The 27872-nt window shown below is 47.5% G+C and overlaps 1 protein-coding gene across 1 annotated transcript in view; it reads left to right on the forward strand.

The window, feature by feature from the left end:
- The window catches only part of LOC128877923 (fringe glycosyltransferase), a 75031-nt gene that overhangs the window by 5915 nt on the left and 41244 nt on the right, over window positions 1-27872 (forward strand). The window contains exons 3-4 of the mRNA XM_054125588.1: window positions 1164-1212; window positions 4936-5038. Of these exons, the coding sequence (XP_053981563.1) occupies window positions 1164-1212; window positions 4936-5038 (152 nt within the window). The remainder of the gene's footprint in view (window positions 1-1163; window positions 1213-4935; window positions 5039-27872) is intronic.

Genomic DNA, 27872 nt, shown 5'->3' on the forward strand with positions numbered 1-27872 from the left:
GTTCTTAGTACTCGGTTGGTGTTATCAGGTACTCGATACTCGGTATTCAATTCCTGGTATTCGTAACGCTGTACTTTACGCTCGATGCTGTAGTAATCACCGGTGGGTCTAACGTGACGTACGGTCGTTGCTCTACACGAGGGACGGATAATACGTTTTTCCAGTGTTTCGAGTAGCGAGCAACGAAAGCGCGTGAAAATCCTCGAGACAATGCTTCCGACGTCTGGTGCCCTACCGTTTCCCCTCTTTCCGCCGTTCTTGCGGCCGTTCACTTCCTGAAGGGAACTTGGGAACTAAAAATAGGCGACTGCTTTAACACGTGCACCGCACCGATCGTAACGATGCTAGCGTATACTCGTCCTCGTCCGGATGAGAGCGCTAACCGGGGCGTTAAAGAGACCTCGTTGACGCGAAGGTGTTCCCCACCGATGGAATTTTATGCTTTCTCGGTATCGCGTTCAAAAATGACTGCCGAGACGTTGCCACTTGGAATTGACTTTACTAAACTCGAGAGAGGAAACGAGTAATCAGGCTCCGAAACGTGGTCACACTCCGAACCAATTTATAGATAGAATAAATCATCGAATTGAAAATCACCGGTTAGCAAGCGCCTCGCGCGGGATCAATTGAGACGGATGGGCAGAAAATTGACGTCGCGGTAAATGGAAAAGTATAAGTTGATTTTCTCAGCGCCGAACGAACGCGAAACTCGCGTCGGCCAAAACAGGCGCGCACCGCGAAGATTTATCGGCTCGGATGGACGTAGATGGAGCGATCCGCTTCGAGCGTCGGGAAAGAAACGAAATTTATGATCGGTACGCGGCGTGTGTCGTTGCTGGAATCGTTTGTGGTAAACAATAGCGACTGGACGTGATCGACACTACAATTCTGTTAGATTCTCGCGACTCTACCAGAAACCTCTACCCAGAAAGGGGCTATGAAAATGAAGCGTAACAAAAGTTTGATAACAACTTGTGTCGTATAGTTTCTCTACTAACAATTTCAGTACAAGTTTCGACTCCACCTTTTATGCGATGCTTAGAGACTTGAAACGCAACCTTTTAAATACGATGAAAAAGACGTTAGGTCTACGACGAATGTTACTTCAATTCTTTGACCAATTCCAATTCATTGTTTAATCCATCTTTTGCTTCTGTTTTCAGACGTGGTTCTTCACCGATCGCGACGACCCGTACTTCCAGAATCAAACGAGTGAGTACCCTCCCGAAGATTACCCTAAAAACGCGAGAGATACCGTCGAGTCCTCGATCATTTTGCTAACGAGCTGCGAAAGGGTCGACAGACTCGATCCCACGAAACGTGTCGCTACAGAGGAGCGTTCTCCGAGTCTCGTGCAACTGGATCACGCGTAATTTTTCTAATAGTGAGAACGTTTTGCCCGTTCGAGGCACACGATCGTCGTACCAGGCACACTGCCGAGGAGATCGCTTTGTTAATTAAGGAAGTAATTAAGACCTGGCCCGTATATACTCGGCCACCTTGGCTTAGCTTTATTTAAAGTGCGTTATTGTTAGTTTTACGATGTATACTCTACCAAACCCAGATCTAACCGAGTCCTGGTCCTAGTTACTCGAGTTCTCGAAGAAGTCTCGTAGCCAAGTAACGAGTTTCACTATATTAACTCTCCCTCCATGAGTTATCGCAGACTCCAGACTCCGCTTTCACCCCAAATCTAAAGCTTTTCGTCAAACTTAGCTCGCCAGTCATAGAAAGGTTCTATGACTAACCCCTTTACTGGCAGGTATCTTCGGGCCCGTGGTATTCTTCGCGTATACTCCGTAATATGCTTGGCACTAAAAGGGTTAAGGTACAGTCGACGTATCGTATCGAACGCGAGCGTGCTTCTCTACGCGGCTCCAATTACGCTCGCGGAGCGATTAATCGCGTCCCGGGGATAGGATAACGACGCGTCCGCTGGAGGTTACGAAGTCACAGTTGAGGCACGGCCATTAAAACGTTCCCGGAGTAATTCGCCGGGTAGAGTTGCGCGAGACGAGCATGTTTCAGGTGACCATTAACCAGGGATCACGTATGGCGAGCCACCGACCACCGCTCGGGCGACTAAAACTTCTCCAATGATCGACGAGCGGACTCTCCGTTCCGGACAGAGGAGAGCTGCCGGGGCTCCTACACGCGCGCGCTCGTTCGTTTCGCTGGCAATTATCGCATAAACGAGGGCAACCATTAAGCCGCGACGTCGTAATTATCCGTGTCTCGTGTTACAACAGAAATAAACGCTCCCCTCTCGTGTTTCTTTTTTAATTGAGCCATTTTCGGCCCTTGAAACGTTTACCAGGGAATTGACCGAGAGATATTTGGGTGAGAACCGTGTATAAACGAGGATTAGGTACGGGGATTAGGTTAAATTGTAGGGATAGATTGTTAGGATCGTCTGCTTTCAATTGGTAAACGTGGAGTGGTGACGATTCGATGACTCGGTTGAAAAAACGGGTAAAAAATGAGAAATCCCAAAATGTCTCGATAATGGGACCACCCCAAAGACATGCTCTACAAGATGCAACAGGTTTCATTCCGATTGGTCAAGCCATCTCAGTGTGATCGAATAACATACATTTCAAACAAATATATACATGTCGAATCGAGTAACCTCCTCCTTTTCGAAGTCGGTTAAAAATTGATCTCGAATATCAGTCGTAACTTTGGGTTAGGTCTACTTTAAGTCTGGTACATATTAGCTACGTATCATAGAGACGTTAGACTGGTGTACATCGTAGCCACTTGCTCGACCATGATTTCGTCAGGAATTCGTCCGTAATAGCTGGTTAGATTTGGTATACATCAGTCATAGCCACTCGCTCGGCCATTTCTCTCCTCAGACGACCAAAACATCGGTCCCCATTGTGTCTTCGCGCGGTCTCACGCAGCTCGACGATCGAGTAGACGATTCGTATTCCCGGCGAGGCCGGAACGAGTCGCTATGCCGGGTGTGTTCTTAAATTCGTGGCCCTGTCCATTTCGCGGTTTGGCCAGGCATGCGAGCCGGTGGCACGCCGCCGGAATAACCGCCGATGGTGGATTCTGCTCGGCAATAATATCGTCGAGCGTGCTCCTGGCATCGCGCGCATACTAACACCACCCCGGGGCACGGATGCAAATTACGGAGGTGGTTGCGAGCCCACTGGTCGTGCAAGAAACACCGCGGATACCGTAGACGCGAGGAAATAGCGAAATTCTCCTTTGTTCGCGTACGTTTCGCCAGTTTATTCGCCGAGAGAGGGAGAAAATGCAAATTCTGTTCAGATGTGTGTATCAGACACGAGTATTAATTTTCGTAGTAGTATCTATGTGACTTGTTAGCGTTACTTCTTTTCGCCCGACGACGGAAAGAGATTAAAAATATCAATTTATTAGGGGGACCGAAAAGTAACGATCGTTTTCTTTACATCAAAGTCAAATAAATTCTTAACAAGTTTCTAGTTTTAGTAAATTATGTAATCACTCTCGTTGTCAACAGCTTTTTGTCATCTAGTGTGCAAATGTTTAACGCCAGATCGATAAAAATCAAGGAGCTGATGAACGATAAATAAGAATCGATATTCGCAGAAACGACATTACTTTCCAGGCCACCTGATATTAGGATGGTCGTAATATTGAACTGTCGATTATTCAAAACGAATCTGTCAATTGTTCGCGTTTATTATACATCGTCGTCAAGTAAAGCAAGTGTGATTACTCGATGGGTCCGTGGAGCAATCGTTCCTCGAATATCGATTTTTTATTTTTCGCTATCATAGTTGGTCGATTCGTTCTCACTTACCCATAGGACCTGCTCCTCCTCCCGAGCCGCCACATTTGCGAGGTGGAACCGTTTTTCGATTATCCTTCGCAAGAGCTCCTCCGATGACTATTCATACGGATATTATTCCACGCTTCCCTCGTAACACGTCTGACGCATCAGTTAGCCGCGAAGCAGGAGCGTGGGTGGACGCATGCCAAGGGGGAGGATAATACCGGCCACGGAAGGACGAAGGAGGAGGGATGAGCACGCGAGCCCTCGGGCACCGTCCGACATTTGACCTCACCACGCGCTCTGCACCGGTTTTCACCTCCACCTCGACCGTTTCTACCTGCTCGGAATAATCCACCCTTCGCTCGTCCACCCAGCCACGCTGTTGCAGGAATAGGATCCTTCCTCCTTCTACTTCGTCATTTTTCTTTCCTTATGTAGGTTAAATCTCGAGGACCTTCTCGGTTGTTGTAGGCTCGCTTTGGCGACCGAGTAGCCGCGACGGAAGTTTTTAAAACTAAAGTTTGAATTCGGGAACAGTTTGAACTCTTCTTCGTTCTTTCTCGATACTGGCGTACTGTTGTCCAAGTAGACGCAGGTTTGGTCGTATGTTCAGTGGTTTAGGGTAGTTTGAAAAGAATGTTTAGAACCGTTTCTTCCAGATCCAATGAGAAAGTAGCAAAGTCCCTGGAGCGCAAAAGGGTTAACGAGTTAGAATGCTCGAAACTTCCAAACTTTGCACTGAACGCATTCGCGTATCTCGCGCTCATCTCTAACGACTCTGGTACCGTAGAAAGAAGGCTCCAGCGCGGAAAATAATCCGAGAAAGCTGATGGTTCACGCTCCGTTCCGAAAGTATCGCGGTGGCCCACCGTGTAATTACGTTCGATCGGTTAATTGTCGGGTATTGTTGGAGGGCGTAATTGAAACGTGGTAACAGCGCATCGTGGGAGTGCTTCGGCACAGGTACACACGATATCGCGATGATCGCCGGTTCTCTCACGAAACATCGACGGGGGCTCCTGAAGGAGCGAGGGCCATCGAGACGAATTAATTAAAGCCTCTCTGTAGCGACGACCCGGTAGGATGATTATTAACCTCTTAATTAATTGCACGCCCACCCTCCTGCCGATGGACCTCTAACCCTCTCCGATGTTTGCTTTCAGACGGCCACATGATCAACACAAAGTGCTCGTCCTCGCACAACAGGCGGGCCCTGTGCTGCAAAATGTCCGTGGAGTTCGACAGGTTCCTCGACAGCGGCAGGAAGTGAGTACAATTTGCCGTTCTATGAATTACCTAGCTCGCCTCGGGCCAATTAATCCTCAACGAGTGACGTTGCACTCGAACAGAGTGATCTGGGATATCCTAGATTGGTGCAATTTGATTTATTATGTTGCTTCGGTCATTTTCATCGATTCGCTATTTATAACAGATGAATATTCCGGCGTTACAGTGCACGTGTTAATATTTGTTGCTTTCGTGAGATTAATTTTCGTTTTATTATAAATGAGAGGGTACCGTGAACAGTAATTTGAATATAAGAATATATATATAGGTATATAAGAAACTGATTAGAGAAGTATCGCCTTTGAGATTTATTAATTACTCTGTTCGTTCCATTTGACAAAGCAAGTAGTTCAGTACCCAATCTACCTAAATAATTTTAGTAGAAGTACCAAGCATACTTTTGATCGTGAATCAGCGAATAATCCCTGGAGGACGAATTTATCTTTTTAGTCGAACGTTAAATTCTCAGAGCGTCGTAATCTCGCATGGGAGAAGAGGTTCGCTGGAAGCGATCGGGATCTAGCCCGCGACCGCGTGAAATGAAACGCTCTCGGGGCGCGGGTCGGTCGTTAATTAAGAATTACTCGGTTAATTAGCCGCGACACTTTGAATCTCGCGCCGACGACGCAACAGGTTGAACCGCGGCGATTTTCTGTCGTCGATCTCGCACTGGGAAGTTCCCTGTGTAATTTATCGTTCGCCAGATTTACCTTCCAAATACGGTGGAGAGAATTTCGAGCGTAATTGGTCGTTAAAATTGCGTAGAAAAATAGTACGAGTGGGTCGAGTTAAAATTGCGCGCACCTATGAAATAACACTTCGTTAGGGATGAAATGCTATTTTACTATTTCGTCAATTTTCTTTCGTTTATGGAGGGTATTCTACTTTCGATATTCGACCGATTCGTGACTATGCATTCGTGAATAAATCGAAATAATTTTTCGATATTTATATATTCCTCGTAACATTGCGGCGCAACTTTGAAAAAGATCGAGCAGACCAGTTGTAAACTGAACAGAATCTCGAATGGGCAGAATTAAACTTGGAAAGTTTATGTCGACGATGAAAATAGGTTGGGAAAGCGTTAGGAATGAGAGTACCCCATAAGATTCACTGGTCTGGCCAATCTCGTGTGCCTCCTATATCGCAGGGTGGAAAAGCGGCGATTTATGGGGATGCTCGGCTCGCCTAGGTGCTAAACATCGAGCAGTCCCATTGAATGGCCGCCTGGGGAATAATTTATCGAGGTCGTTTCACCGTAGAATATCGATTCAACGTGAGAGGCGCCCGACGAATTCCTTCGAGACGTTGTTCCGGCTTGATTGGTGGATCTTGGCCCCCTTTTTCAGCCGCGCGATTCATCGCGTTTAATCGCGCGGATCAATCAACTCTTGTCTCCTCGATGGCGGAGCTGCCGCTCGAGTCGGAGTGATAAGTGGCCGCTTGTTATTAAATTCTGAACCGAGGAGTTGCCTCGGCTTGGATTCATTTTTAACGAATCGATTAGCGTCCAGTTTCTGAAAGGATCCCGCTCGTTCCACGGTTCGTTGCGTTGATACTCCATCCTTGCGATGCTCGTTCGCGTTATTTATTCGTTGGACACCAAATCAAATGTAGCACTAAACGAAACGGAGACTTTAAACGGCGTGCTAGTCTTCGAAACTTATGTTACCGATTTCCAAAGTATCCCTGTATCTTCAAGAGTATATTTTAAATGGAGTTTGTTTCAAAAACCCAAATAATCAACGCATTAGTAGCGATACTTGAATTATCTAGCAATTATCGAAACAACCCGCGCGAAAATTTAGTGGATCTCGTTAGAAAACGGCGGTGTTACGCAACGAACCTATGCATATCCCATACGGGTAAGCAGGAAAGGATAAACCTGACGGACAACAGGTCGCTCGTTTAGGCAATCTCTGAACGGTGCACGTGGTACGAAATCGAGCTTTAATCTTCTTCTCGCGGGACAAGTTTATCTGATACGTCGAACTTATCCAGTTTCCTTTTTATCCTTTTCGAACACGGTGGCCGCGATACCGGTCTTCCACCTGACGGTGCATCGATAATGCCCGCGGTATCGAGTCGGGGATAGATCGATCTTCCGGTGAGAGGGAACGTCCGTTAGGATCGAATGCTAGCCGAATTCGCATTGCCGATAGAGCTGGGACTTTTAATTGTTTTGCATTCGATGGGATACGTTTCGAGCAGCTGAATATATGTAGATTCAAATATTTAGATTTCGAATATTCGGACTGAGAGCTTTCGATCAAGAGCTTCGGATCGAAAGCTTCGGATCCCGAACTAAAAATTCAAATTTCGAAGCTCACGATCCACTTGGCCTCGCTTCCTCTACAATACGAATCATCCGAAAGTGACGAGCATTGAAAACGATACCGCGGGGCACAAAAGGGCCCCAGAGTGACGGACCCCATTATCAGCCGTTGGTTATTAAACGGTCCTTCTCCAGCATCGGCTGGAAAGAGCGTTCGAGCCGACGGGAAGATTCATATCTCCGCTAATTGTTTGCTTTTCAAGCGGTCCTCGGTGAACCTTTTGATGTCCTCCTCCGTTTAATGCTCGAGGCGCACGCGAGAAAGAGGGACGGACAGTCGCTCTACGGGCTGAATTTATTTTTTCCACCGTTTTTCAGTCATTTACGCACGCACGTGTGTCCCAGCCTGGAAGACCGGGCTGTATTCTCGAAACGGAGTGTGGAACTCGCGTTTGATGGACTCGTATACACGGTTAGTTCACTTGGATTCTTTGCGTCTACATTGTTTTTTCTTCTTTTTTTTTTTGGGTGATATACAAGGCACTCGTGGATTCCAGAACGGGGAGAAAAGGTCGACTGGAGCCGGGTATAAATAGATAAATCGCTCGACGTCTTGACTTCTGATCTCTTATTTAGGTAGGCGAGTGGAATGTACTCGAGATGACTATGGTGATTAATCCCCTTTTGCGTTATTACGATCCCCGGGATATTCAACGAAATTCATTTCGATAAATGTCTGCAGTTTGGTAGCAATAGTGGAAGTACGAAGGTCGAAGGGTCTCGGAATCTAACTGACGTAGTCAAGTGTGCGCTGTCTCTAGAGACCACCGAATTTCAACGAAAATGAAAAAAAGATAACAGACCCAACTCTCGCGCCAGAATATTAACTAAAATTCAACTAGGCATCGCGACAACTTTCCTAACTTCCAAGTACGTGCACGAATAACGTGTAGCGCAACCAGTGCCCACTTGGTCGAAGCCCTTGAAACCCAGAAGCCAGCCCTCCATCGGCAAACTGCCCCTTCAGAGGGTTTGTTTGCAAACGGGACGCACTCGGCACGGCTCGATTGTCGAAAATTTCATGTTTAGATAGGCTGCCACCGATCACGTCGTCAAAATATTATCTCCGCCAAAGCGGCGCCTAGAAAAACACGTCTAATGGGCCCGTCGTCATTCTCGTCGTCATTCTCGTCGTCGTCGCGGACCAATTACCGAGTTTCGACCGTTGGCGGCGTTTTCTTTCCGCCATTCCAGCCCGACTTTTTCCTTGTTTGCTTTCCCGCCTCTTGAAAAGCTCCGTTGAAAGCTGCCGCTGGGCGAACGGGCCTCCTCGACCCGAACGCGACGCTAACGATTAACGAAACTCCCTGAAAATCGTGCATCGCGTCTGAAAAGTTCCGACAAAGTGGAATTCACAAACGTGAGTTCAATTCGTTTAACTCGGTATTATTAAAAAGTGGAGTCTTCCGACTGGTAAAAGTTGTGGCGCCGCTCGGAACGGTTCCGTGCACTAGAGCGTACGTAACGTTTCAATTTTTCTTCTCGACGTTAATCGAGCCTTTCCACGTAGTTATACGTATACATCCAAGTTGGCTGACTCGAGTTTTCTTTCACGCATCGTGGACACGATTTGCATTTACATAATAAAAATGAGAGTAGCTTCTTCGTTCCTGTCTCAGGCTAGAATGAAAATTGCGAGTGTTGCCTCGAGACGTCGCGGACGCGTTTCTGGCTTCCAAACTCTGCATAAATTCCTCGATTTGCATCCAAATAACAAAAATAAGAAGTAACCGCTCTGCGCCAACTATCCTCAGAGTACCTTCTTCTTCGTTTCCATGGAGTAAATTATCCTCGTCGTGGTAAGCGGTAACGATCGACGCGATGGCTCGTTTCTGACGCTTCTTCACCTTGATTCGTAGCGATTTTATTGCGCCGACGAGTACCGGATGCGGTAACGGGCTTTCCGTAGTCAGATTAACAGCCGCAATTACAGCTCGTTCGGCGAGCCACCTCTTCCCATCTGGACGAGCGTGTAGTTGGTCTTTGATCTCCGTTGCTTATCGCGGTTACATCGGCCGAGTTCTTGGTTTACGCTGCTCGACCGGGTAAACAGTTTAAGTACCCGATGAGGGATTGTTATGGGAAAGAGCGTCCAGTGGCCTCGCCATCGGGCGACTGACTCTCTCTCAGAAACCGGAAGCTCGATAGCACTCGACTTTCCTCCACGAAGGCATTCTTGGGTACTCTTCTGGGTTTGGAGGACACCGAGTTAGGTCTAGATTACGCTAGAGATCCTTTTCGAATTCGAGATGCGTTTCCCTAACTGCGAGGTCTCGGTGGAAAGCTTTTCCTAGCCCCCGAGGGACACTCGGTCAGTGGAACGCATAATCGGTCCCTTTCCTCCTCGGTAACGCGAAACACGCGTGCTTCGGATGGCCTCTTCCTACTCGGAGTGGCGGTTGCACGTGCACGAGGGGAATCCTTTTGTGCGCTTTCAGAAAAGTTTCATAATGCGGCGCGAGGCCGGGACGAGCGTCCAGAGCACTGAAAAAGGAAGGACGCGAAGAAGGACGCTCACGACCGGTGGCCAGTGGGCTGGAATTTATTCGTATAGCGTGCCAAAAACGATTGACCGAGTAGGTGCGCTTCGACGAATATCAGAACCACGATTTCTTCGATTCCTCCGTATTTTAGCATCGTTTTCCGTTACTTTTCGAGAAAATGAAAATTCGTGATACCGTAGGTTGTTCCTAGCCTTCGACGTGAATTTTTTTATATTTATTTCTAATGATTCGTATAGCGTGTAAAAAACGATTGACCGAGTAGGTGCGCTTCGACGAATATCAGAACCACGATTTTTTCGATTCCTCCGTATTTTAGCATCGTTTTCGGTTACTTTTCGAGAAAATGAAAATTCGTGATACCGTAGGTTGTTCCTAGCCTTCGACGTGAATTTTTTTTATATTTATTTCTAATACATTTGGACACACTTAGAATATATTTTTAACATCGATTTCCCAACATACAATAATTGCGTTCACGTTACACCATTTTATAGATCGTCAACCAAGGGCGTTGCAAATACAAAAATAGTTGAAGAACAATTCTCTGAACTCGTGGTTAGGCGGTCGAATAATTTTTGGCTTGCCACGAATAATTTTTGGCTAGCCACGAATAATTTCTGGCCCAACCGTGCGCCGCGAGGACGAAAAGCCGTGGATTAACGAAGGGTCCCTCGAAGGGGGGGGGGGGGGGGCCCAGCGGGACTGAAAGGAGGAGACGATTCAATCTCCTTTCTTTGCCTTCTCGAATGTCGCATATGCGGGCTCCTTCGGTTCTCCTTTCGGCCCTGTTCGCCCTCTTTCGGATCCTCTTCCTCTTGTTCGCCAACCCTTCTCATCCCCCTTCGGCCCGTCTTCGTTTTCTTTCTTCTTTGCTTCTCGTCTCCAACCCCCATTCAGCCTCGGCCAAGTTGTTCCAGCGAACAAGAGTACCGCGTGCATGATTCATCGTGCCGCGGAAACTTTTATGCGATTTTCGACAGGTTGGCGGGCAAGTGGTTTCTCGAGCTCGGGACGCGTCGACGTATTTGTCTTTCGTGACGCCCTCGAATCGATTTATAGGAGGTTTATTTCACTCACCGATCGGACGTTGTTCGCAATTTGCAAATTTGAATGGTAAAAATGTTGCTCGACGAGAATCTACAGCAGGCTTATGTTTCGTTAACGTTTCGGGAGGCATCCGGCAGTATGGATAAATAATTTGTTTCGTACAGCAGAGTGGAAGAATTCACGTCAGGATTGTATTTCTAATTTTTACCGCTTGCCTCACGATTTAATTTCCAACTGTACGTGCCAAAAGCGTCAAATTTGCGCCAAAATTGTACAAATCACAAACGTCTTATGATTAGGGATCATTAATAGTAATAAGTGTAGTAAACGTCCTATGATAGACCTATGACGTCTCTGAGGCGTCATTGTAAGCTAAAGGGTTAACGCTTGCATAAAACTCTTTATTTTAATGTCACGCGTTGCTAGCTACGACTGGCCAACTTCTGAAGTCGATAACTTCGTCCATAAAAATCAGAAGAAACCTTAGTGTTTGCAGTGTCACCTGACACCTACAATTTCTATCTATATCTCTGTCGCGTCGACGTAGGCGATCGATGCACGGACGATTTGTCTCCGATAAGCGCAAATCCCCGTCCTTGAATGTTCCTCCCTCCACCGTGCTTCTTTGGATTAATCGTCGCGCTAGGCGAATTAGCGTCCGCCATATCTCCTGGATTTTTCCGAGTCCGGAGACTTCAACGCGTCCGCTCGCTGAAAGCCGCGCGACCACTTATCATCCGTCGTTTGAATTATCGCCGACGATTTTGCACCTCGGTCCGTTCAATTATGCGAACGCTTTACGCGCTGCCACTTAGATCCCGCGCTATCGATAAAAGAAACAGCCGGCATTGCCGCGCCGCGAATTTATGGAATTCCTCTCGCGCATCTGCTGTTCCAGGGCATACGATGGGAGCCATCTACGCAGGCCATGGGACGGGATTCTTATTTAGATAAAAATTTCGAGTAAAGAGTCGAGGATAAGCTTGGGAACAGCTGGGTATCCGTTCCAGGGAGAATTGAAATTGGAATTCTCATCGTAGGCCGGAGTGCGTCACGTTTGAAGCGAGATATTTTACATACAGAGATGGTGCATGAACGCTTCTCCGTTCTTTTTAATTGTATTCCTTGCGCGATTAATGCGATTCTCTGGTTTTCACTTCATCCTAATGCTTCTTTACGTAAAACGACGAAAGCATTCGATCTATGCGCTACCATGTATTTATAAAAAAAAGTATGGTCTCATAAATGCGTTACAGTACTCTTCGAACCATCCGTCTTCTCTATTTCACATTTTTCTCTAGGTACACTGATAACGGAGTTACGACTTGTCACACCCACCCTGTATAATGGGTCAAAAGTATGTGTACACGTAGGTTTTTGCGATAATCTTGCACAAACAAACGATACGATACTCGAATGTTGAGATCTAGCCTAAATCCTCCAGCTTCGAGAGATCGGTGCAAACCCAAGAAACGATGATTTTGTAATTCCGCCCTCGCCGCATTCTTCCGAAACATTGTCCATGATTCCGTACACATAAAGCCGCTTTAACACGTGGCGATCGTGGCTACGTGACGAGAATTCGACGAGGTCTTCGACGACCGCGGGGGACGCGACCAGAAATGGAATCGCGCGAAATTTGTGCTCCGAATCAATCTGGCCGACGTTATTCATCGACAGCGAGGGTATCGAGCGTTTAAAAGTTAACGTAGAAAGGGGTTAGCGTTCGCACGAGCGTCCGATTAATTCTCCGAGCAATCAAGCACACCTTAGGAACATTCTCGTTTCAAGGTCTATTTACACATATCCGTAACGTGTCAGTTCCGCATCCGTTCAGTTTCGTAATGTTCCATCAGTGTCGGTGATTTTTAATCGACTTCGAAAAGGAGGAGGTTACTCGATTCGACATGTGTATATTTTTTTTAAGGTATGTTTATAAATATTCTTGTGTCGTTTTTGAACGAGCATGTTCACGCACATCCGACACCGCTCCGTGACGTTATTGGTACGGTACGGATACGGAACAGACGCGTCACGGATATGTGTAAATAGACCTTTATTCGGCGTATATGCCTCTGTTATGGCCACGTTCGCGGAATACCCATCCCGATCGCGAGTGTAATATTCAAGGTCGTCGAGTGTGAATGCGGCTTAACCTCTCCATTGGTCGTTGCGTTCCTCGAGCTGGTCGGACAAATTTCGAGCGAGGATACTAGCGCGAAACGCGCCGCGGGCGTTTCCAGCTGCCGTTTATCCATTGTTTGCGCGGAGTTTTAGATCGGTAACGACGATACCGATGATTTACGGCTGGAAGTCGGCTATCCCCGTTCGTAGTGTAACCGGTGAAAGGAAATCGGCGGGACTCGATGACGAGGAGCGTGCCCGGCGTTTCAGGTTGTCTTATCGTGCTCCAAAGACTCGCGGTTTGCACAATGATAGCCGTATCGCCCCGTTCAAATAACCGGCTCGCAACGCGAGCCGAGGCTTGCCTATCGCACGCACCGTGTTCAGGTTAAAGCGTACACGCTCGATAATTCCTTCGGCCGACGATCGCCAATCTTGAAAGATACACGGGCACCGCGCGCCGCGTAAATCGTGGAGTTTTCTTGGGCGAAATGTTTGTCGAGATCGCGGAGTTTGCGGATACGTCCGAGGTATGGGCAAACAGGACTATCTTGGGTTCGAGGAATAAATGGGAGATCCGTAATTGTTTATTGGAATTGGAATTTTTCCTGGGATAGACTTCATTTTCTCTTGTTACTCGAAGAATGCGGTTTGGACTGGATCGTTTAAAAACAGGACGTAAGGTGTATGGTAAGATGATGGATGTCTTCGTCGATCTGGGCTTGTTCAGGAAATTCGTACGAAGAATAAAGGGGTCCGATGCGCCTGGGAAAATATTTGAGCTCCGTGCTCTATAATTTAAAAACATTTACTTCTTAACAATTTACTTCTTGCATGAAGAATACATAAATTAGTGGTATAAGTGTGGTATTTTTTGCAATTTTTAAAGAGAACATACAGAAATTATCGTACAATTTTGATTAGAATCCAACGAAAATAATGCACAGAATGTTACACGAATATCGTGTTAGGAAATAATATTATCGTCTCGAGTATTGTCCATTTCCGAAACATGGCGTTCCGCCCAATCCTGATTTCCGTGAAAAATGTACCGTGAATCGATGCATGTGCGAACACCGCAACATCGTTCGCGCCTGCGCGATTACCGAGAACCTGGCAAAAACTTGCCCCGGTCTTGAACGTTCGCGTGACTTAGTATTATACATACAGGCAGAGGGCTGCTGGTGTAACGCCGCATAATAAGCGTTTAGGGACGCGGACCGGACCTCCCCTTTTCTTCCTCGTAGTACTCGGCATCGACCAGCTCGTCATCCTTGGCATCCTCCTGTCGACGCCTTCGTGCAACGATCCTCCGCTAACGATTATGTTCCCATTAACCAGATCGCGACTCGTGTTTCGCACGGGGACTGCGCGAAAGTCATTTTTCAGCAAATTTTAGCGTACAATCGATCGTTCGGTCACAATTTCGTTAAGGGTTTGCACCTGTGTAACGTTTAATTTTCAAGGCAATTTTCAAGAATTTTTTGTAGGAAAAGTTTTTTTATCTGGTAGATCGACGCTTTAACATTAATTTTTGATTTTATCACAATGTTTCGATATGTGGATAAAAGTAGAAGAGTTATTCGGCGAGCAGGATTTGATCGTACTTGGTTATCTGAAACAAAAAAGTAACATACCACCTTCTTTATAATTACATTCTGAAGGTACTGGCGATAAACTAAAAAATGATATTTTAAGGTATCTTTTTCCCTATCTAATGGCTAATAGACGTTGGAAAACAATTTTTTTAACACGAATCTCGCCGCCAGTACCACCGATTACGTTTGAAAATTGTAGAAAAAAAATTTCATCCCGATTCATGTAATGGATTTCGCGCAATCCTGCCATTTCCAAAAACGTGGTTTCGAGAAAAGCGCGTTTAAAGTTTCGTGCGAAAGTAGTACGACACCGAGCCGGGCGCGTTTAGGATTCGAAAAATAATAACCAAGCAGAATTGTATAAAATGCTTCTGTTACAGTCGTTGTAGTAGCTCCTAGATGATAAATACGTGGAACAAAAATGTTTGATTTTTTGAAAATCTTACACAGGTGGGCCTCCTTAACACCAATCCGTTCCGCGTTAAACTCTGACGACAGCCAACAAAGCATTCTAAAGGACACTCTAAAGCAACGACGAGCAAGTGGCAATAAAAGGGTCGCAGAATCGACAAAGCCTCCCCAAAATGCATTCTCGTATCGACGTGAATACCGTCGAGTCTGTCGATCCTGATTTCTGTTAATCCCCCGCGGAGGGTTGGCTTAATCCTCGATCGAGGAACGCGCATAACTCCGCGCCTCTTGTAATCCCACCTCGAAAAGTACGTGTCCCCTCTGGTGGCAGGTGTATCGTCGGACGTCTCCGGTCCGTTGGCGCGCTCACACGTGATACGAATTCGGTGATTCCCCTCGGCGTTCCCGGAATCTCGGAATATTATTATTTTCCCCGACGCGAGCGACGGGACTGTATATAAAACGCGCGCGGGGATCGTTCGCGTACGATCGTTTCTGCTGGCACCTCGCCAGTACGTCGCCTTTTGTTCCCCGCTGCACGCGACCAGCCTTTCGACTACGATACGTGCCGTTGAAATGGTAATACGCCCGATAGGAATGCGCCTCGGTTGTTCCTCGCGACGATTCGTGAAGAGGGAGAACAGTCGGAGCGAAGCTCCTTTGGGCGATCGAAGCTTTTTCTTCCTTCTTTTTTAAAGTAACACCGTAAATTAGTAGCAGTTAATAACGGTATGCCGAGGAGCTAGGAGTAGAATGCCTGAAATAACGAATGCTTGGAAAAGAGAATGACCCATTTCGTTAAGAAATACGGACGAGTAGATACCCAGATATGGTTGCGTCGCGCGTGGTGTCGTTCCAAGCGGCAGCTCTCCACGATCGATCGTTTAATCGATTTGACCCAACGTCATAACACCCAATTGATTTAGATGACGCTGGTCCGTTGGACCGTGAGCCTCGCGATTAGTCGAATCGATCGTTGCGTAACCGCGTCGAAATTAATGCCCGTGCACAACGGTCGACGTTACGCTGTCACACATTCCATGTTGCTAAACTCCGAGCGAAAGGAATTCGCCGACAACACTGTTCTTTTTACAGGAACTCTTAAAGGTTTTTATTCGTATTCTGTCTGGTTTTTCGGGGCTTTCCGGGCTTTTACATCGTTCGGAGGGTGAGCAAAGTTAAGGACATTGACCTTTCTAGTCAAAGGAGAGTACGAGTAAGAAAGAAAGGGTACGAAGGGTACGAAGTGCAGGATGAATGAGGAACTAGAAACCGAAATTAGGATGACTGATTGAGGACGAGTCTATGGCCTTTTCCATGCTTGTGATTAAGCTGCGGTCATCCAACATCATCTGTGTAACCCCGTTTAACCAAATAGTCCGTAGTTTAAATAATTACATCGTCAACCCTTCGCCCTCGATGACATTCGCGTTAATTCGTCTCGAGCCGAATTCGCGAGAAACGATTCTGAGAAAAGGGATGAAAAAGAGCAGAGACGAGGGAGGGGTCCTCGCGTGAGCTTGATCTTTGTGAACGCGGAAAAAGGAGCAACCAGGAGGGAACGAGTGGAAGGAAAAAAGACGAGTGGTTCGGAACCAAGGGGTACGAAGGGGCAACGAAGGAAGGGGGATGCATTGAAACGCGTCATTCGATCACGAAGCCGGTATCAGGTGCAAACCAGTTTCGGTGCGTAGAAGAGAAGTGCCACGGACCAGCGGTGCACCGACGGATCTGCAAATGGCGACACGCACTCTCCGTTTCTGAACAAGTGTGCGCCCGCTGCATGAGTCCGTACCCGCGAGTCCATATCACTTTAAGCCGCGTGCACAACGGATGTCTCGTCCAACGTTCCCGTAACATCAGGAAGAAACTAACGCGATTATCGATATTCAAAGGCATACCGTCCCTACGAATTGTTTCCGTTTCGTCTCGTAATCAGGTTCCCGTGAACTTTATTTCTGCAAAAGTTCAAGTCTGCTTCGATTATCAAAGTTGCAGGTAGTGCATCGTTACAGGTTAGCGTTCCGGCGAGTTTCTTTTACCTCGACCGAAACGATCGAGATCCGTTTCGCGAAGCGTGTCGCAACGCAGCAGTTTTGCGAAATCCCTGCTCCATAAGCAAATCGCAGCGCGATCAGCGTCGAACGGCTCGCGTTTCGTGGCCTGCGCACGGTTAATAGCCGCGAAGTCGTTCTGTCAGCCGCTATAGCGGATTCGAAACTTGGCGGTCTTCTGTGTTTCGCAACTGCTTCCACGAGGCGCAGTTCTCGCTCGTGAATAAATTGGTCGCGGACCTCCCCGTAAAATCCTCGACTATTCGAAGCAGGAAGTCGGCGAAACGTCTCTTTTTCTCTGAATAATTTCAGCTCGAACGGCGGGACTTGAGATCGTTTCTAAGTTTACGGCACGAGCTCTGCAACTTGCTTGTACCGTTGAATAATGGGGAAGGCATGGTAGTCGATTTCATAATATGTACTATATGATGTACGGTACTTAGTCTTGGGTCACATTATTCTTTTTTCTCACTTTTTTCATTATTCACTTTCTTTTGAAATATTTACTGATATTAGAGTACCCTTCGAAGTTAGGTAAAAATTGTACAAGTTCAAGGGAGAATTTAAGTCGGGACTTTCGATGTAAAAGAGACCTCTGTCGAAAGTCCCGAGAAATCGATACACTTACGTACAGTACTTAGTCTTAGATCGCATTATACGTTACGTTTTTTCACATTTTTACTGATAATAGCGTACCTTTCGGTAAAAATTGTACAAGTTCAAGGGAGAATTTAAATCGGGACTTCCGATGTAAAAGAGACCTCCGTCGAAAGCCCCGAGAAATCGATGCACTTGATTCGAAGGAAAGTCCCCGGTTTCCCGGACCCTCCATTGAATCCATTTTCGTTACAAGTGCAAGGCGAGCAAAACAAACCGACATTCCGCGCTTCGTGGCGTTCGGAGTGGCTGCTCGAGGCACGTTCGAACATCCGCGATAAATCTGCGACAAAAGCAATCGAACTTTCGACGAGTTCGCGTGTTCCGAAACGGGGGACCAGAAGAAACCGAGATTCGAATGGAGGGCGTCGAAAGTTTCGAAAGAAGCTGTCCTCGAGCCCGAGAGCAGCAGCCAACGGAAGCTTGCTACTTATCGTCCGGCTTCCGTTCGAGGGATCTTTAGATCTCTCCGAGAGGATCCTTCTCGGTGATATATATATATACATACAAGAACGTGGAAAGGGCTGAAAGAACCCTCGAAAGAAGGAAGGAGGGGACGGTGAGCTGGAAAGACGTTTTGGCTGACGTCGAAATGGAAACTAGCTTCTTTTCGGGCTCGAAAGAAAAGGAGATTTAGGTGGGGACGGAATATGCATCGAATCTGGACGTCGAACTTCTTGGATACCCGATACACACAATAAGGCCAGAGTTGCGCCTCGACCGCAAGATTTTCTTTCTTCGACCACGAGGGGATATTTTGTTACGCGGATACGATTGCGACGTTCGGACGTTTTATTCGTTCTCCGTCGCTCCATTTTCTTTTACTTTTCGAACGGGCACGCCCTTCGAAACGAGGCCACCGTTAGGTTTGGCTGCACGGTTCCTTTCTCCAAGGGAGACGTCGTGTACTCTCTCGAAAAGGGAGAAGCAAAACAGAACCGAAAAGTTTCTGTTGAAAAAATTCTCAAAGGTACGCGCGTTTTGAATCCTCCTATACCTAGGAGAATACTCTAGATATTTGCCAGCATCCCCGAAGATTTAACGCAACTCGTTGAAGCTTTCGAAGAAGCTCTCGTGGAATGAATCGTAGAGGGGCAGAGGCACGCGAGAATTCCATTGATAGGTTCGCGCGGGATTTCCTTATGGAACGAAACCGGAACAGAGTGGGATCGATTCCGAAACGGAGCAGCTCGTCCTTTCATTGGCCGACAGGTCCAGTTTGTCCGCGCGACGCCTCGAGGAGAACGTCTTCTCTGGACGCGAACACTTGGAAGGCAATTTCTGTTATCAATGTAATATTCTGCACCGAGAGGCCCCGGAAATGGCTCGTTGACTCTCGCCGCGCCGCTCATTGCTACATCCGGCACGATGCTTGCCGGTACACAATATAACTTGATACACTCGAAAGTGGAACAAAAGAGTTCTACGGAACTCTTTCGTCCCCGGGCAATACGTGCACGTGGATCTGATAATTGCGTCGTTTCGACGATTCCGCTCCTCCCTCGCGTCCCATATCGCCCGCCCCCGCGCGCCGGCGAATTTTCTCTAACGTTTGTCTCTCGGTTTCCATTAGTCAGGGCTCTTGACCTCTGGACCCGTGCATTCCAACACGGTTCCGCGCGCGAATCGTGCCCATTAACCCCTCGCACCGAGGATTTTCAGGAAATCGATTAATTACTCGCGATTGAAACTGAAATCTCCGGACACCCATCCTCGACCTAGGTCAGGTTTCATTCGACGAATACCGCGACGTTTTCATCGCGCAATTTCCACTTTTCCGAACGATTAACGATTCCGTAAAATAACAAAGATGAATCAAAACTCGAGAATTGGAGCAGCGAATTAACGAGCGTACCTGGTCCCGAGAAACGGAATCCGATCTCGCGAATCGATCGAGGATCGCGTCGACGTCCTCGATCGTTCCCTCGATTCTCAATGGAATCATTCATCCGAGGACACGTATGCGCCCGGGCCCTCGAGTATACGCCAACCGCGTAAAAAGTCGCGGAGTATCCGGACGAGGCGCGCCAATCGGAAGATACCACTCCACCTTATCGAGAATTCGAGGAACTATTTCTTGCGATTGAATTACCAAGTTCTTTTTTCCTCCCAGAAGTCTGGGATATTATAAAATCTGTACACATACAGTCAGTATCATAAATATTCGTACGAGATTATCAAAACAAACTAGAAACTGTTTCCCTGTAAACAGAGGTTATTTTCTTTATTTATTAATAAAGTTTATTATATCACTTCTTTGCTTCCACCTTCGTTACTTTCTTTCCTTGTCGTAATACTCTATTAATTCTGATCTACGCGCATGTGCTCTGTTTCGTCATCCATCTATATTTCTCGCAGTCGTTCTCTCTCACAAAGCGCCGTAAAAGTCGAATGAAAGAAATGCCATTTTTTTTTGGAAACATTCGTGTCTTCTGCGAAGATCGAAGTTCGATGGTCCCAATTAGACGTTTCGTTATAAATACGTACATTAAAAGACTCGATCCGTCGCGTCCTTGACCCCCGGATGTTGGAGGTATCGCGACGTTGAACGACCACTGTGCGCGCATCGCCGCGTATAAATTAAACCAAACGCCTGTAAGCAGCGTGGAACCGCGGGGATGGTAGCGGCCGCGGAGGCGCGTTCGCATTGTGCGACCAGCCGGACGAGAATTATGCGCACCTTGCCAAGGAATTAACCGCGACCGCCGCTGGACGTGGGAGGGGTTTCATCCTCCTCGGCCGGACCGTTTCATGCGGACGCGTATTTACGCGCACGTAGAGCATAAACGCATTTGGGATTCCGCGGTGCGCCGCTGCGACCGCGCGTCCCGAGGATCGCGTTCCAGGTTGCCAAATGAACGAGCGTCGCTAAACGACAGGGTCTGGCCCGTAGAATTGGACGAAATTAGCCGAAATTAGGCGAAATTGGGCGCGATACTTATTCGAAACGAGGTAACAGAGCAATAGGCTGAGAATAGGGAAAATATAGAATGAACTTAAAATTACAAAAAATCAGTGTCTTCGGAAAAAAGTCTCTCCGTAACGTTTAAGAGTCGATCGACTGTTTCGTATTTGCGCGAGAGGTTGTTGGTACGAAGACGCATGAAAACTCGTAGCAGCGAGGAGATAGCTGGCTGCCGACAGTCGAGCCTATTCGAGACGGCTCGTTACCTTTACAAATCGAGCCATGCGATCGGATTCGCGCCGGATGCGTGCAACAGGTGAAATTACACGAGAAGAAAATTGCCGATGTACGATCGACGCTCTCTCGCTCGCTCTTACTTTCTTTATTCTCTGGCGAAGTTTAATTTAACTCGAGACTAGAACGCAACCGCTGCTGCGAGTTCTCTCTTCGAAGATCGTTCATCGAGGCGCGAATGATCGAGAGTCGTTGGTCCAAGTTGAATGGCTATTTCGCGAGGAATTACGTAGAGATTCATCGGAGGGAAGTGGTTTTCGAATCAGAGTAGTTCGTGGCCGTAGTTCGAGCGAGTCTCAGCCTGTTGATAAAACGACGAAAAGGGTTTCGAGGTTTTGCCCGAGACCGAGGAAAAATAATCTAAAATGAAAAATGGAAACTCAACAATGATCTACGTAAAAATCGACGCAAGCATCTAACCCAAGATCACCGGGAACCTGATACCCAAAGAGTACATAACGTCGACAATACCGAGCGAACCGCTATTCCAGCGTTACGAAATTCAGCGATTTAACGATCCACGAGCGCGCTCGCCGATTAGAGAGCAATTACGCGATAGGAACGGTGGTTTTTTGTCGGCGTGTCCGGTCGCTTTAATTTTCTAGCCCGATCGTTTCTAATCTCGAGCGTTGGTCGCGCAAAACCGATCGCCTTTACACGACGGGGTCGTGCCCCCGGCACGGATCACGATTTAATCCACGAATCGTGAGCGCCACGCCCGTTTCGAGCGCGCGGCACACGTCAGCCCTGACCTTTTCGATACTCGCGCCAGATCGAGACGATAACCGTTCGCGCGTTACGACGGACGTAGCGCGAATTTACGAGGCTGAACCGTCGAGTTTGCCGCGGTAACGATGCTGTTCACCGAGATCGCGATACCACGAGGAGAGGACGAGGGGCCACTTAGCAGGCTCGTAGAAGGAAATCCTTCAAACCGGTGAAATTTATCGTCCGAGACGTTGCGATCTTTCTTCTGGTTGCTTCGGTCCAGTCCACCATTTTGACTCGGAACGTTGTTCGTGACGAATCTTGGCTTGGCCGTTTAATGAGAGTTTAACGAGATTTTAATGAGAATGTTTTCTTAACCGAACAGTTTTATCATCGGATGACTTGAACTTGCGACTGCGTCGTATTTAAATTTCACGGAGATCCCCCGAATTCAGGAAATTATTTATTGGGAGAAAGGATAACGGTTATCGAATCTCGATGTAATGCATGCGACAGACCGTTTAACTTTTAAAAGATAGAAACTTGACGGAAGGGGACGAGGAAGTGACAGGCGAAGGAAACTGGCGACAACCGAGATCCCCTTCGTCACGATTCTGCCGATAAAGCTGCACTTCCGGTCTCGGCTGGCCGCACCTGTATCGGGTGACTAATCGGTCGCCGCCTGCAAGATGTTGCCCGCCTTTCGGCCTCTTTCCCTTTCTTTCTTTCTTTCCTTTTAAAGCGACACCGATCGTCGTTGAAGATTCCTCGAGTCTTGGTCTGGTTTTTCGAAAAAGGTCTCGCGTCCTCCTAAATTTGCGAAATCCTTCCTCGATACACCCTTGGAGAGGAAGTGTGCACACCTCGGGCGTTGTTTGTCGAATAAAACGACCACGATAAAGACCGAGCGAAGAGTTTTCGAAGGGAGCCGCGGAAGCTTCGAAAGTGTTGTCCAGCTCGTTGCGGCGGCTGCGCGAGGAGAGTGCGCGTCGGGAATGGACAAAAGCAACCCCGGGCGAGAATCGGCGAGGCATGGCACGATCGTGGCACGGTCCGCACACGTGCAGCCACGGGGCCCCCCGCGGGGGGAAATTATTGATTATTAAACCGGGGCCCGACGCGGTAACTATCCTGAAACGCCGTAACCGGGGCTGCGGTGCACCTCGTGGACTGGACGGTTCGATTCTATCGCGATCCACGAGAAAAATACCCCCGTCGTGAAACTCGGACGTGGGGAGAAAGCGAGGTTATCTGGAGGTTCTTTTACTTTTTCCAGGGAAGCCACAAGGTTCGTTGGTTGGTCGATTCCTTGGTCGAAGATTCGATTTTACCATTAGAATGAAATTAACCAGTCAGCCGTGTTCGATGACTGTATCCGTCACGAAAGAATGCCAGTATTTCGTGTCATTGGCGCGAAACCTTGTTTTATTTCCACTTACATAAATATAGACCGATAGCGGGCTTTTCGAATAAGGAAACCATTCCACTCGTTCGTAGCTTCTTAAACGACTTTCACGAGCGATGGAGAACCATTAGTCCCGAGCAATTCGGCGATACATCGATACGGTAGATGATTAATCGATCCCTAAATCCGGATCCTTGATTCCCCGTCCACGGTCGGTCGCTCGTTAATAACCAGTCGATGGATACTAATGATCGATTCCACCGAATTCGATCGACGGAGCCTCGGAACGTCCGCGCCAATGAGGAATGATACGATCGAGTAATTATCCTTATGGAACGATTTATGTAAGCGGAGATATTCGGTCCAGCGTCGAAACGCGTATACGATTTATCGATAAGCGAAAGTGCGACGCGCTTCGAAATTCGTTGTACACGTGCAAGCCGCGACCAGTATAACATTTCTCAATTGTCTTCAATTAGAGCTTGTCTCTTCTCAAATACTCTCGCCTTGGACAGGTTCTTGTCAACGTTGGGCAAGGGGTTGATATCAATTTTCGACACCCATACTTTTATCGTATCGAACGAAATAACAAAATATATAATCAATTTCACCTCCGAGTTGCAGACTGCACGCGTACTCATCGCGATGCAACGAGTCGCGACAAATTGACATCGAGACCGGTTGCGTTTAATGCGAGACGTGGGTGTGCTCAGACTCGTTAATTACCGTGTAAACGGTCTAGCCGCTCGCGTGGCATGAAAACCGGACGCGCAAACTTGACCGAATTACTCTTTTTCGTCGTTCGACGCTGCTTTAACGCACAGGTGCTTACCTACGCGAATCCACGACGGAATAATCATTCGAACAAGGATTCGTTCCGGGAATTGGCTTCGAGACAATTATAGACACCAGCGAATTTCCATTCGAGTAAGAAAGCTGGGATGAATGTTGATATCGCGAGTCAGCGACCTCGAATAAAAAGTCTAGAAGGCAGTCTCCGTCGTACTTGTTATTTTAGCTAATAGAAACGCGTTTTGAAAGGATTACCGCAAGCAGATAAACACACACCCCGTACAAGTCGATGGTTCGGATCTCTTCGACGGCTTCTCGAACCACGGCGCGGCCAACCGCGGAATTCGATCGTGCGTGAATAAACGATCCGCGACTGGAAAAATTGTTGCGGGCAGCCGTACAGCCGTTCCTCGACACCTCGCAGGTGCCGTCCGTCGACCCTGAGATCCTCGCGATTCCTGAGAACCTGCGTGCCTCTCCTCGCATTCCAATTTCATCTGGCACCTGCGCGAATCGGGTCCTTCGAATTCGATCTCGATCCATAGATCAGGCAATCCTTCTTTATTACGCCAAGCTGATACTCGCGAAAATCTCTGCGAGGCAATCTCTACGGTTGCGCGGACTCCAAAATCCCGCGAGTCACCTTCAAAGTCAGTTAAATCGAAGTATCGACCCGGTTTTCAACGCGGACCGAATACCTCCGTCACCGTGGACCGTGAAAGTGTCGAAACTGTTACACATTGTTTCGGCGATTTCGATTGAAGAACTCTGGAACGAGTTTCGTGGCGATCAATCGCTCAACGCCGCCCTTTTTACGTGGAATTGACGTTCGAACTTTCACGATGTTTACGAGCGCAATTAGCCGGTTAATACCGAAAGTTGGCTGAGGGCGACCGGCTTGATTTTTTCGTGTTCTTAATGACGTCGTTTTAACGGCGCTCGAGGTGCGAAAAGAAACAGCGGCACCTGCCCGCCCGAGTGTCCGATTCGTGCCAATTATCCGTGGCGTTCTCACAATTACAAGAAATGCGCACCGAAGCGACAGCGACTCGTTTCGCAATTATAATTCCGTGGTAACGACGAGGCGAGCTGTTTGAAGTGTTGTACAAGGGAACACAGAGGTACCAATAGATGAGAAGTAAGAGATATTGGAAATGGTATTAAAATAATGCAAAAGACGTATAAGACGATGATAAGAAGAATGGAAATAAGCCTGTAATAAGTAAGCAGCAGTGTAATAACTTTGTATAATAAGTTACGTACGTTAAATAAACGAACGAACGAACGAAGGGAACACAGCCCTCAGGGGGGCTGTAGCGGTGTTTGTAGCTACAGTACGGGCTTAGCAACCCCGAGGTACCCGAGCTAGAGGGGAGCCAGCGGGTCCATTTAATATCACATACGCAGGGGAGCAGTGTTTTTGAAATAGATCATTGTTTCCTTAAAGATAGTTTATTGAAATATTCATATTTATCTTGACAAAATTCTGATATAAATTATAAAAGCATAATAAATATACCCATAGAGTTTCAAATAAATCGTTTCGTAATATCATTTCGAAAAAAATTAGCATTGTTTTTCTTGGCCAATAAAGTAGAACGACCCTTTAATCCGGGAAGTCAACGTGTTAAAAGAGGCCCTTCCCTGGGCCCGACGTACCTTTCCCTAGTCGTAGCGCATACGATCGACCCAGCTGGTCGTCGGAGGAAGTCGAGTTCGGGAATAACAGAGTCGAGACTGGCGGACACAACCCCCTGGCATGCGACCATGTGTACCGTTTCGCGATAACTCTCCCCGTCCGAGGAGGAGGATCCACGGCCGTGGGAACCCCCTGTTAACAACGCGTGTCGCTGGCCCTTTAAACACACGACTCCGCTCCGAATGGTCACACGTGCACCGACACGTGCTCGCCTCTTTTTCGTCGTCGCGCGCGTAACGCGCGAGTGCAACCAGGGGTGAAACCTCCAACGGGGCGCATCGATCGCGCCAGGACTGCCATTGTGGGAATTGTTCCTGCTCGCATTCCCATCGAGTCGCCCCTGGTCGATACTCGACTTTTCCGCGCTGCGAATCGCAGAATAACAGAGGATCGAGTCAGTCCACGGGGGACGGATCGACGAGGAATTAGGGTGGGTTACTTCGAGGCTCCGGCTGGTGTTTCAACTCTTTATCGCGAGTCTGGGAAATTTGTTTAACGCGTTGCCAGAGTAAGATTCGTGATAATTTCTATAACGATAAAACTTTGTCTCGAGACTGTCGAAGATTAGACAATCTTGTATCCGTCGTAGCATTTAATTTTCCAACCCCCTCGGAATTTATTATCGCCTCACTTTTGGAATTCATTTTTTCGATTCCTTAACGAGAAGTCCCTGTCACCCATTCGTGCTCGTTTCCTCCGAGTTTTCGAATGGTAGAAACAGAAGCAAATGAAAATATCTTGTGTACACATATGGTTAAACGAGTATTTATGGCAAACCGTTTTTGTCCTGACGGATAAAACGCATCGACGGTGTCCGTGACAATTATTACCAGAAAAAGAGAAAACGATCCTCGTTCTTTAACGATTTTTTAATTGCGGATCGACTTAATCGTTCCCCGAACGAGTCGTTCAGCGCGAAGGATGGCCCGTTTCACCTCGAAGGCTGTCATTTAATTAAGCCCGCCGTTTCGCGTTTAACGAGTCGCTTTTCGTGCGGCGATCAAAGGATCCCGAGTGTCGAAACTCGTGGCGCGATGGCGCTCGCAGGTCGAACCATATATTTTTTCACGGCGTTTTAATCAAGGATTGTCGCGTCTTAAATATTGCTCGCGCGTCCGGGGCGCCGCAGTGAATTCGACCTAAATAGCTCGGAACGAAACGCCGGGGCCACTTTTCTCTTCTCGCGGAACGAAACGGGAACTGTCACGCTCGTTACGGGTCGATCTCTCATTGATTTGTTTATTGGGACACGGATACGCCATTTATCCAGCCGCTCAGACTGGAGAATGCTCATAGACGAACGGTGTTCTCGCGCAGATCGAAATATCGACAGATACGAAACAGACAAGCTTTTATATTTATTCGCTACATTGTTACGAACACGTCGGCTGTCGGCCGGAAGCTTGTAATAATTTCTGCAAAGTTAACATTTCGAGACCGTTGAAGATTAGGAAATTTATCATTTATTGTAGTATTTAACCCTTCGGAGGAAGACTAGAGAACTTTGGTAGAGATCAGACAAGATAAATTCTCCGGAGCACAATTTTTTCAAAGCCGTACACTTCCTTGGAGGTTACCATTCAAGTAGCACGAATAAATAAATCAAAGTAGCGTTACAATAAATTGCATGCTTTTTATGCTACATTATTTAATACGACACGATTCCTCTTGGCATATTCTGCAAAGGGTTAATTTCTCAACCACGCGGTACCATGCTTCGTTGCCATCTCCCTTACGAATAACCTTTACCTTAAAAACCAAAATAATATACGCTCCGCGCCAAAAATGACTTCTTCGGAAAGTCTGTCCACCAAGGAATAAATTACTCGACGAGATGGTCTTTCGGTGGCGATCGAGGCCTCGCCGACGACGCGCCGAAACTATAAATTTCTCGGTCGCGCGGGGCCATTAGTTTGTCCATTAAAAACTCGATTCGGGGAGGGCCGTTCAATCTCTACCGGGCAGAAAAAGCAGCGACGAAGAGGAGTTCGCGCGGCTTTATTTTCTTTCCCGTGGTTGTTCTCGCCGCGCGGAGCAGGTTGATCCTAATATATATGCAGATTGCAGGTACAAGGAGCGCCCGGATTTTACACGGGGCCGGCGCTCGCTTTTTCGTCGTTGCACGCGTCCCCGCCACGGGATGTAAACATTTAATGCGGTACACCGTCGCTTAATAAATATTATTCAGGCGAGAAACGAAGTCGGCCTCCTGCCACCCTATTTCGTCCGAGTCGAAACATTTTTCCGTTTCCGGGTCGCGGAAGTTCGTTCCAAGGCAAA

This window comes from Hylaeus volcanicus, chromosome 6, assembly GCF_026283585.1.
Source record: "Hylaeus volcanicus isolate JK05 chromosome 6, UHH_iyHylVolc1.0_haploid, whole genome shotgun sequence".
NCBI classification, from domain to species: Eukaryota; Metazoa; Arthropoda; class Insecta; order Hymenoptera; family Colletidae; genus Hylaeus; species Hylaeus volcanicus.